Below are 12,606 nucleotides of genomic sequence, written 5' to 3'. Positions count from 1 at the left end.
GTGTGTGTGCGTGCGTGCGTGCGTGCGTGCGTGCGTGCGTGCGTGCGTGCGTGCGTGCGTGCGTGCGTGCGTGCGTGTGTGCGCTTGTGTGTGTGTGTTTGTGTATGCGCTTGTGTGTGTGTGTGTGTGTGTGTGTGTGTGTGTGTGTGTGCCCTCCAGCAAGGTTTCTGTCTTAACTAAATTGGATGAGCATGATCTGTGAAGGTGAACACAGGGATCTGGTAAATGTGGCCATGAGAGCGAGTTAGTGTTCTTGGGCAGTGCTGACGTAAAGTGGACAGGTCCAGGAGAGCAGAGATAACAGCCTTGGGAAAAACAGGTAATGGGATACATACATGCTGAGGGACAAATGAAAAAGAAACATTTCCGATACATGCTCAGTTCCAAATACACACACACACACACACATGCTATCGTTGTTTCTAAGTCTAGCACCCTTCGTGTACAGTAACACCGTGCATATTCCTTCCTATTCCTTTGAATGAAAAGTGCTTTAAAAATAAAATGAATTATTATTATTATTATGAATTATTATATGTCTGAGTTCACCTGTGTCTGGGCTTTGGCTGAACTAGATGGATCAGCCCATGCAGCTCAGTGGAGGAAGAGCCCCCCTGTAGCCACCTCTGACTGGGCCTGACTCTCAGGCTGGGTTTGACCCCTCTGACTGGGCCTGACTCTCAGGCTGGGTTCACAACATGTTTACTCATGACAGGCCTGGCATAAATGATAAAAATGCTTTTTGTAAACATTTGAATTTGATCTAATCGATTTCAACCTTTCTAAAGATTTGAAGGAATTGTCTTTATGACGTTTTTAATATATATTACAATTATATATCATTGCTCATTTTAAAGCCTCCTTTTAATGTATTCAAAGTAAAATTAAATATTTGAACATACACACAACTAGTGCAAATCTAAATCTCAGGATTATATCTATTTTGTGATTATAACAAAGTATTAAAAAGCAGCACAACGGAGGAATTGCTTATCGCTAACGAGATGCTAGAAGCTAAACCTAGCAAAACCTGTTAAAAATTAGATTACTTTGACACTATGACAAACTAGTGAGACAACAACTTCCTTAACACAGTCAAACATCAAGCAAGTGCAACTCAAGACAAAGCAAGACGGCAAATAAGTTACTTACTAGTTGGACATTCATTTTAAAAGTCGATATTTTTGACCACACACACAGCAAATGTAACAATGAACAAGAAAAAAAAGAATTTCACAAATCTTTCTATAGTTTATCCAATCAAGTTGGTATGTTTAGGAAGTTAACATCAGTTTTTTCCAGTTAAAGTCAGTTTACATTTACATTTAGTCATTTAGCAGACTCTTTCATCCAAAGCTACACACAAGGGAGAGTCAGTGGCAAGGCCTGCCGGGTTAGAAACCAGATAAACAGACACAGACACTGCCACTGCCTGTGGTATTCCTGTCTGATGGACTATACAGATGTATTTTTGCTTTGCTGCCCTGGGGGCCCCAGTAGGTTTTCGTGCCCAGAAGCCACTGATATCATAAAATGTCCTTGATCATTACCTCAATATGCATGGTAGTCCGGTGGTCATATTACCCACAGCTATACTAGTTTGCCTGGTGCCTCCTGTATTTACAGTAGCCTGTGTCTTTCCAGTCCTGTGTTTCACTCAATTTTTCAACTGTGATATCCTTTCTGAAAATTGTTGTAGTTCCTCCAAAATCAGAATAAGCTTCTATTTCACAACCTTTATATTAGGTATAAGTAGTCGCAAATATGGTTTTGACAAGTGACTAACGAAATATTTGTGTGCGATTGTGCAATATTTTAGTGCATGATCATTCATCATGATGGGATAAACCATCCAATGTTGCCTTGGACGGGGGGCGTGTCCTGTTCGTAGCCTGTTTGGTTTCGTCTGGTGATGTAAGAGACCGCGCAGATGACGTCTGTAGAAGCAGGATAAATACCGGTACGGCCACGCGCTCTGTACATGCGGTCCTGGGGTAACGCAACAGCCTCGTGGAGCAATATCATCTCACTAAAAGGACACCAAGGTTTCAGTGATAGACACCGCAGTCAAAAGCCGCAAAGATGATGAACGGTTTTCACAACGCACTTATTGATGAGGACTCCTTCCTCTTTACCTCGGAATCCGTAGGAGAGGGACATCCAGGTATGATACATCGGTACAGTGGCACGGAAGCTAGCTTGTTAGCATGCAACATCTATGTTTAGGGTAATTTGTAAACTTCGTTGAGCTGTTTGTAGTTCTGGGTAAATTAATTTCACGTGCATTTACCAGTTTGTTATCTCTGGCATGTTAACTTTGCACCCCGTCTGCTAGTCAAGACTAGCTGGCTAAACCGCACCGTTAAGTTTTTATGCAACTTTAGACAATAACCTTACCTTAGCCAGTTTGTTAGCGAACGTTTGTAGCTAGTTCAGTGTGTTGCGTTTACGTAGTCCAACCTTAGCAAGTACACCGTTAACTTCTAAAGGGCAGTCTGAGTGGTTCTGATACAGGTTGGCGGCAGAACACGCGTTCGCGCACTTCAGCTGTCCTCACAAGGCCCAGCTAGGCAGCTAGAGGGTTAGCATTCCTCACGAACATTGATTGATGACTGCGAAAACGCAGACGCTAACATAAATAACCCTACAGAATTATTGCCTCAGTGCTTTTTTTTTTTATCTCCGTACTGTTAAGAGCGAGTTATCACGTGTCCTTGGTGCAGTGGTTAAAATGGCGTGTATACATTGCTCTTATAGGGGTTGCCCACTCAGACGCTTTAATGTCCTCTCTAACGCTAGTGCATCTTACCCCTAAAATCACACCGGTTTTGGTCAACCTCCGCGCTTCTCACGAAAAGTCAGACTTGAAAATGAGCAACTCTGCGTGTTAAGTTCTCTGTGTTTGTTGTTTTGTTAAGTTTTTTGCGCAGTCCTGGCTGGTTCCAGGGCGCTCTGGTGAAACGGTGTTTACTTTTGTCACGCTTCGGTCCCTTAGGAGATGACTTTGTTAAACCCCTTATTATTGAAGACGTGCACCCCTAACCACAGCCTACGTACAAGTACTTAGTTAAACTAAAAATTGATTAATTTTGGACTTTTTGTCTTTTTTTGGGTGGACAGTAGAGATTGACTGGAAATTAGGGGGGGGGGGGGGGGGGGCTCGAGTCCCCGAGGGAATTAGACCCGTAGATGGTTAGGATGCCACAGCTTGAAGCACACCTCTGCCGTTAGCAAAACTTCCTCGTATGGGTAACCAGTCAGATGTAAGATCTGGTTCATCAGGCTCTGTGTTGCTATCTCATTTCAGATAAGATCTGTGACCAAATCAGTGATGCTGTCTTGGATGCCCACCTCAAGCAGGACCCTGAGGCCAAAGTGGCTTGTGGTAGGTACACACACACACTCTCTCTCTCTCGCTCACACACACACACACACACACTTTCTCTCTTCCTGCCTGATGCAACTCATGCAGAGATGGCCTCAGCAGCAGGGGGGGCGGGTCTGGTTAGCTTTTTGTTTATTTTAGTTTTTTTGTTGGCTATTTGCATACACCGCGCATTGTCACACACACACACACACACACACAATCCCACCTCTGTTCACACGTATGTTTGCTTTTTAAAAAAAGTTATAACCACATTCATATAGACTTAATTGATTCATTAGATGTCAACTTTTGTGTACTCGCACAGCATGCCTAAGATGTCTTATGTACTGTACATACTCAAACTCTTGGATCAGAGGTTGTGTTATAGACTTGGGGTGGTATCTGCTGTTAGTGGAATTGAGTTGGTGAAGGTTTGCCCCCCTTCTCTTTGCGCAGAGACCGTTGCTAAGACTGGCATGATTCTTCTGGCTGGAGAGGTCACATCGCGTGCCAATGTTGACTACCAGAAGATCGTCAGGGATACCATCAAGCACATCGGCTATGACGACTCCACAAAAGGTCAGTGACTATCTCTGTCGACGGTTTACATTTGGAAAGGTTGTGTGACTGTAAGATTGGTAATGTAATATTGGTGTGTTTTATTGTTTTTATTATTGGAATGCAGGCTCTAATTTTGCGTGTGTCTCTTTAGGCTTTGATTACAAGACCTGTAATGTTCTGGTTGCACTGGAGCAGCAGTCTCCAGACATTGCACAGGGTGTTCACCTGGACCGCAACGAGGTGGACGTGGGCGCAGGAGACCAGGTGTGTGTGTGTGTGTGGATGGAGATTCTGTCAAGCATTTCAGCATCAAAAGGTGTATACTTGATTTTGCTAGATATTTTGTACTGAAGTTTGTGTGTGTGGAGATTCTGTCAAGCGTTTCAGCATCAAAAGGTGTTTACTTGATTTTGCATTAAAGTGTGTGTGTTGTGTGCCAGGGTCTGATGTTTGGCTATGCGTCAGACGAGACGGAGGAGTGTATGCCCCTCACCATCATCCTCGCCCACAAGCTCAACGCCAAGATGGCCGAGCTGCGGCGCAATGGCACTCTGCCCTGGCTGAGACCCGACACCAAGACTCAGGTACGCTAATGACAAGTGAAAGTGACTCGGTGGCAGAGGTGGTGTGTACACACACACACACACACACACAGACTCACTCACACTCTGAATTCCACTGCTGCATTTGACCCATCCAGGGTAGTGACACACACAGCACCCAGTGAACACGCACACAGTGAAGTTACACACACACACACACACTCTGAATTCCACCTCTGCATTTGACCCATCCAGGGTAGTGACACACACAGCACCCAGTGAACACACACACACACACACACACACAGTGAAGTGAAGTTACTCTAACCCGGAGCAGTGAGCTGCCTTTGGCGGCGCCCGGGTGCATAGCAGTGATGCCATGAACCCAGGCGGAAGTAAAGTGCAGTACAAAGCCACGTCGCTGAACTTGAGGTAATATTTCCTCCTCCCTTTGTCTCTCTCGCTCTCTCCGGGTTTCGTTCTCCTCTCAGGTGACGGTGCAGTATCGGCAGGACCGCGGGGCGATGCTGCCGGTGCGTGTTCACACCGTCGTGGTCTCGGCGCAGCACGACGACGACATGTGTCTGGACGAGATGCGTGACGCGCTCAAGGAGAAGGTCGTCAGGGCGGTGGTGCCCTCCCAGTACCTCGACGAAGACACCGTCTACCACCTGCAGCCCAGCGGCCGATTCGTCATCGGAGGACCCCAGGTGTGTGTTGACTCGGGATATGTGTGCGAGTGCAAGACGTCTGATTTAAAGACTTCACTGTGTGCGCTGATCATCGTAGCTGTTCACTGTAGGGGAGCCCATGTACAGTACTAGTCAAAAGTTTTGACACACCTTCTCATTTTGAGAGGTTTTTTTCTTTACTTTGATTATTTTCTACATGGCAGATAAGACTTTTTGTTTTGTTTAGTAAATCATTCCATATGTGTTCTTTCGTAGTTGTCTTCAGTATTATTCTACAATGTAGCAAATAATAAAAGTAAAGAAAACACTTCTCCAACAAATTCAAGTACTGTAGGTGGTCTGATCTTTGACCCTGGTCTATGTGTGTTTGGGTTAGGGTGATATTGGTCTGACCGCTCCCTGGTGTGTATGTATGTGACTGAGTTAGGGTGATGTTAGTCTGACCTCTGTCCCTGGTGTGTATGTGTTTGTGTTAGGGTGACGCAGGGCTGACGGGCCGTAAGATCATCGTGGACACGTACGGGGGCTGGGGAGCCCACGGAGGCGGCGCCTTCTCTGGAAAGGACTACACCAAGGTGGACCGCAGCGCCGCCTACGCAGCCCGCTGGGTGGCCAAGAGCCTCGTCAAAGCCGGACTGTGCAGACGCGTGCTCGTGCAGGTACACACACACACACACACACACCACAGCTAGACATTTAATGGCTTCTTGCTCTAGTCCGATCTCTGCTGACATTTCTTTATCAATCCAAGAAGGGGGAAGGAAGGAAGGGATGTTGATCATTTTGCATGTTGCATTTCTGTATGCGTTCAGGTGGCGTATGCCATTGGAGTGGCCCACCCACTCTCCATCTCCATCTTCCACTATGGCACCTCCCAAAAGAGTGAGAAGGAACTGCTCGAGATCGTCAAGAAGAACTTTGACCTTCGACCTGGGGTCATTGTCAGGTCGGTCTTCACATCTATATACGCACTTAAACACAATCCTCCTAGATATGCTTTTTTTCCTGACTGTCTTTCAAAAGTAGTGTATTTTATGAACATGGTGTAGGTCTTAAAGAAACAGAAATGGCTTCTTGTTGATTTAAAGTAACACTATGCAACAATTTAAAAAATGTTGAGGTATGGTTTTATAGGCAGTAACATTTGGTACCATCCTCAAATTAATTTTGATAGCATATGGTCATGTGCAGGACAGATAAACACCTGTGTCTTCCCCACTAGCCATCCAAGATATTCCCTATGTAGTTCTGTGTAACGGGCTGGAACACCCTGAAAAAATGGGAGATAAGCTTTTACACACATGACATTGCCAGTTTTACTGCCAAAAGACACCAGATAGTGTGTTGGCAAGCTTCTATCAGTGTCAACTGGGCTGTTGGTGGTGTTTGCAAGGTTTTTGCATGCCTTTTAGGTAGTTAGCTTACTAGTTATGAAACAGAACTCCGTATTACTGCTTTAATAAGTCTGTAATCTCTTCATGTTGTGTTTCAGGGAGCTTGAGTTGAAGAGGCCCATCTATCAGCGCACGGCAGTGTATGGACACTTTGGACGCGAGTCCTTCCCCTGGGAACAGCACAAGAAACTCCAATATTAAAACACACACACACCGAGCATCCCTGAAGGCCTGCTGGTGTAACTACAGAGAAGCCACAGGCCCTAAGGGTGTTCTACACCAAGACACACACACACACACACCACACTCGTCTTTCCATTCTCTATGTAACAGGCCCTCTACACTTTTCTAGTGCCAGGGTTGGGCTGAATGCCTGTTGAGATTCATGTAGCTCAGATGTTTTACAGCCAACAGCTTTTGATGCTAAACTTAGTGTTTTTTTATTTTTTTTCTCCCCTTACATGTATATTTTAATAGTGTAAGTGCCTACCGTTGACCATGACATTGTTAGTGTGTGATGTTGGTGATCTTCTGTTTTCAAAAGACAAATCTCTTCCTAGAGGTGTGTCATCACACTCTAGATCACACACACACATACCCAGGGCAGACCAATCATGGTCTCACACACACACACACACACCTCAGACAGACCAAACAATAAGACTGTTAGTGCTAACATCCTTTATCAAAGTTAAAACATCAGTTTCTATTCCAGCCATATGCACATAAAACTGGAGGGACTTGAGGTTCCTCTAATGTGCGTTATCTATAATACTTTTTTTTTTTTTTAAATCCAACTTATTTATTAACATTGAGACTTTGCTGCAGGCCTCAAAATGACTTCTCTCTGCGAGACAATAACACACAACCCTCAAACACACACACACACACGCGCGCACGCACGCGCACGCGCACACACACAAGGATAATTGTGAATGGCTGCTGATTGTGTCTCAGTGAGGGTGTGAGGGTCTAAGAGTGTGGTACAGAAAAGCTCTAAGGTCCCCGCCACTCTCACAGGCTGCTGGGCAGGTTCCCTGTCATTGCCTCGCACCACATCCCCCCCCCTCCAGCAGTGTTGGTGGTGAGGAGAGGCTAATCTGGCTGGTGTTGTACAGAGAAACCAGCCTTGTTTACAGGCCTCTCCTTGCCTCACTCCTGCCTGGATGGATGTGGAGGAACAACTTTCATTTTTAAGTACTCTTTTTGCCATTAAAGAGATCAACTACAATCCCAAGTGTGTTGTGTTTTGTTCTCAACAAAAAAAATTGAAAAAATTGGTCCTCAGTGAGAATTATATTAAAACAATGGTAGTTTGGGATTTTCAAATTCCAATGTATGTTGATGTTTGCAAACCTGCTGTGGGTAATTGGACAGATCTTAAAAGGTTCCCTGTGAAGGTTCTAATTGAATTAATTACAACCCAATTGGCAGCATTATCAGAACAGTACTACACATTCTAAAACATGTACCCTCTCACGGATAATGAATATGCCAATGAATCCTATCACCCGTAATTTAGATGAACCACTAACTTCAGGCAAAACCTGCCTCTGAGTACACATCACGGGGCCAGCTAATACGTGAAGCACCTCAACTTACCCACAGCTTGAAGTGCTACTCTGCAAACCTGTCGACAGAAGGAACGAAGAGCCTCAACAGCTGGTGCCTAAAATGACCACACCAGGCTTCCATACCTTCAGACAACTGGTGCAGGAACAGGTGAATCTGTTCTTAACAGCTGAAGCTGTAACTTAACCCTCTGAAGAAAGAGGCCCTGACGCTAGTTTAATTTCACTCGTCGCCTCACTCATTTTGCATCTCAGAAACTCGGAATGGTTTGGCTGTGAGACTTGGCCTTCCTGGTTCCTAGGTCTACATAACACATCACACACACCACCTGACTACCTGAGCTAGCCAATGTTTCGCAAAACAAATGAACTGTTTGCTTCTTCTGTTTGGAGTCTACAAGGCAGCTTCCACCTCGTATGCTAGGGTAGCAAACCCATACACATGTACACACACACGCATGCCCACACACACACACACACATACACACAGTACAGATCATGGTGGGTCAGGAAGGATAAATACACACACGCACTGCAAGTGAAAAGCACAAGTGTCTTGGCTTGCTGATCACACCTTTGCTTGACCTTTCCACATAGCACATGATTAACATTCCAGTTCCCACCACACACTCACTCACACACACGCACACACACACACGCACACACACACACTCACACACACACACACCAACGGACCACACCAGTTCCCACCACGCACACACCAACGGACCACACCAGTTCCCACCACGCACACACACACACACACACACCAACGGACCACAGGCTGCTGTCAGCAGTATCAAAGGTCTAACGAGCACTGATATGGTCAAGGGTTGTCCTGCTGCAAGACTGTGTGTGTGTGTGTGTGAGAGAGGGGGGAGACTGTGTGTGTGAGAGAGAGAGAGAGGGGGAAAATTGTGTGTATGAGTGAGAGGGGAAGACTGTGTGTGAGAGAGAAGGGGGAGACTGTGTGTGTGAGAGAGAGGGGGGAGACTATGTGTGTGTTAGAGAGAGGGGGCATCTCCCATGCCCTACGGGCACGCTCTGAGTCTGCAGACGAAACATCACACACACACACTCAAACCACTAACACAGACTTTTACATAGACAAAACAATTGTAGACACTAATTGTAGTTCACACAGAGCAGAAGCATCAGAAGTAACCCTGAGCTTATGGGCTCAAACAAGGTCGTTTTTGAGTGGGGTGTATATCATGATAGGGCTCTGTGTGTGTGTGTGTTTATGTGGGTGGTTGTGTGTATACTCAGAGTGCAGGGGTCTTCTTACACTGTAGTACAGTATTATAACTGTCCAGGAATAGTTGCTGCACTTAACACTCATGTTACCAGTGAGGGGGTTCAAAATGTCCAGTACAGATCAGGGATGCAAAATATACACACACACACACACACACACACACACACACACACACATTTACATACATATAAATACTGACATAACAGAACTAAACACAGTGTGTTGCTGTGGGGTACGTCATAACAGTCAAGTTGAATGCAAGTAAAGGGTTACTTTGCTTCAGACAGAGCAATCTGAACTAAACATCGGAGAACTGCAAGTGGTATTGGATGCATTTCAGCGCGTCAAAGTCCAATTTGACGACGTAGCTGAAAGCTGAGCTCATCAGCACGCCCTCTCTGACGCATTATATATCAGAATGTCTTCATGAGTGTAAATAAACACACACACACACACACACGCACACACACAAACACACAGAATCCCTGGCCATTTGCATTGACACTCCAACTGAAAATGTCTTTATTTGAGCTCCATCACACACAGACTCGTGTAAACCTTAGAGGTGCTTCACGTTGTGCACCTCACTGCATGAGATCCTGATTGGTTGAGGAGGCCTGTGTATAGACCTCCTTCAGCACACAGGCATCTTGAGATGGAGGCTGATGCTGAAGGTCAGGGTGTGACACATTCTAAGTTGGTGACGAGAGTACGGTTAGATTGGGGTACAGGTGTAGGGTGTCTGAATCATGCAATCCAGGAGGATCCTCCATGGGCATATATGTGTGACAAAACAAAGCAGCAATAAGGAGTTCTGTTCCAAAACTAGCACACTAACGACCTAAAAAGGCAGACAAAAACCATGCAAACACCACCCTCAGCCCAGTTGACACTGATAGAAGCTTGCCAACAAACTAACTGGTGTCTTTTGGCAGTAAAGCTGGCAATGTCTGTTACTTCCATTTTTCCAAGGTGTTACAGCCAGGAAACACACAACTACTGTACAGTGCCCTCCAGAATTATTGGCACCCTTTAGTAAAAATTAGCGAAACGAGATGCGGAAAAAAAGTCTTCATTGTTTATCCTCATGATTTTTCTTTCAAAATATTTACCAAAATCTAACCTTTAATTGAAGTATCATAATTGAAAGAAACAATACATTCATATCATGAAACAAATCTTTTCTCAAAAATGTGTGTGCCGCAATAATTGGCAACCCTTCATTTAATATTTTGTGCAGCCTCCCTTTTGTGAAATAACAGCTCTGAGTCTTCTCCTATAATGTGTGATGAGGTTGGTGAACACATGGCACAGGATCTGAGACCATTCCTTCCATCCGTGCTTCGGATCATTGTCCTGCTGGAAGCTCCAACCACGGCCCATTTTAAGCTTCCTGGCAGAGGCTGTTAGGTTTTCATTTAATATCTGCTGGTATTTCATGAAGTCAATGATACCATGTATCCTAACAAGATGTCCAGGGCCTTTGGAAGAAAAACAGCCCCAACATCAAAGATCCACTACCATACATCACAGTGGGTATGAGGTGCTTTTTTGTATGGCTATCTTTCTGTCTACTCGAAACCCACCTTTGATGTTTGTTGCCAAAAAGCTATTTTTTTGGTCTCATCTGACCATATGACCTGGCCCCATTGAAAGTCCCAGTAACATTTGGCAAACTGTAGGCATTTTAGTTTGTTGTTGATTGACAGCAGAGTTTTTTTCTGGCAACCCTCCCAAACAATTTGTGGTGATGTAGGTGGCGTTAGATGGTAGTTTTGGAGACTTTCTGACCCCAAGACTTAACTAATTTCTACAATTCTCCAGCTGTGATCCGTGGAGATTATTTTGCCAGTCAAATCATCCTCCTCACGGTGCGTGGTGTCAATGTACACACACGTCCTCTTCCAGACTGATTGTTAACCTCTCCTGTCACTTTAAACTTCTTAGTTATTGCCATGATAGTGGAAATGGTTATTTTAAAATTTCAAGTTTAGAGATTTTCTTATATCCATTTCCTGATTTGTGCAGCTCCACAACAACAGTTTGTCATACATTGTCACTGTGTTCTTGCGTCTTTCCCATGGTGATGATGACTACGGGAATTTGGCCTGTATCACCTCATAGTTATACTCCAGGAAGTCATGGCTGACCACTTAAGAGTTCCTTAACAAACAGGTGAACTTAAAAATGTAAAACATTGGAGATATACTTCAGTTAGATTTAAATTATAAGATTTTCTAGGGGTGGCAATAATTGTGGCACACATGTGAATTGAAATGTGAAAATGAATTTGATGATGGTACCAAAACTAGTTGCCTACTATAAACAATACCTCAAAAAGGGTCAAATTGTTGCATAATGTTACTTTAAATCTTTTCTTCCCTGCTGCTTTCTCAGTTTATCGTGACAATCAGTGGGTCTACAGTGACTGCACCATTGGCACACAATTTGTTCCACAGCCATACAGGGTTAACACCTACTCTCTCTCTCTCACACACACACACACACACACACACACACACACACACTAACTTAACCTTCCTCCAAGTCCCATCAGCTGATATCAGCCTCTTTCCACGAATCAGCAACTCTACCAGGCGCCCAAGATTAATTCTCAATTTAGTGGAAACACCTTCCAGAACATGCCGCTTGGGTGACCTCAATGCCATAATAAATCACTAAGTAATGTATTTGCTAAAAATGTAGGTGATTTTGCCAAACCCTTTTTTTAACATGCCACTTCTGTTTAACTTAATTCTGCTTTTGATGTCCTGGGTAGAGTATTTTTATATGGTGTATTCATATTTGTTCTTTGTACTTTGTATTTTTTTTGTCTTTGAGAACTTGTGTAACTTTTTTATTGGGTTACAATCCTGGTCAAGGCTCGCTTGAGATCTTTAATTTCAAAGGACTTACTGGTTTTAGCTAGGGTTAAATAACAAATAGATACAAAAGAGATTTGAGGAGTTTATTCTGGCACTGCCACTAAACAGTTCAGAGGGTGTGTGTGTGCTTGTGTGTGTGTGTACCGTTTCCTATCTACGGATCTAGGGGCAGTCCATATGCTCATGGCAGGAAATGAGGCATTTGATCCAGAAGAACAGATGTGTGTGATCTTTGAGTTTGGCCTTTGCTGGCGGGAACATAGAGAGAGACAGAGAGAGAGAGAGAGAGAGAGAGGGAGAGAGAGAAGGAGGGAGGGAGAGAGAGAGAGAGAGAAA

At 44.4% G+C, this 12,606-nt stretch overlaps 1 protein-coding gene across 1 annotated transcript; it reads left to right on the top strand.

Annotated features, from left to right (window-relative positions):
• Positions 1-1,968: 1,968 nt before the first annotated feature.
• Positions 1,969-7,787, top strand: mat2ab (methionine adenosyltransferase 2Ab). Its single transcript, XM_080852431.1, has 9 exons — positions 1,969-2,164; positions 3,308-3,385; positions 3,824-3,946; positions 4,080-4,192; positions 4,369-4,512; positions 4,962-5,180; positions 5,639-5,821; positions 5,975-6,108; positions 6,655-7,787. Exons 1-9 carry the CDS (start codon positions 2,083-2,085, stop codon positions 6,755-6,757), a joined length of 1,179 nt encoding a protein of 392 aa, XP_080708557.1. The 5' UTR covers positions 1,969-2,082; the 3' UTR covers positions 6,758-7,787.
• Positions 7,788-12,606: the final 4,819 nt, after the last annotated feature.

This window comes from Sprattus sprattus (genome assembly GCF_963457725.1).
Source record: "Sprattus sprattus genome assembly, chromosome: 15".
Lineage (NCBI taxonomy): Eukaryota > Metazoa > Chordata > Actinopteri > Clupeiformes > Clupeidae > Sprattus > Sprattus sprattus.
Note: the sequence above shows the minus strand (reverse complement) of the source record. Positions and strands in the feature narration are given on the sequence as shown.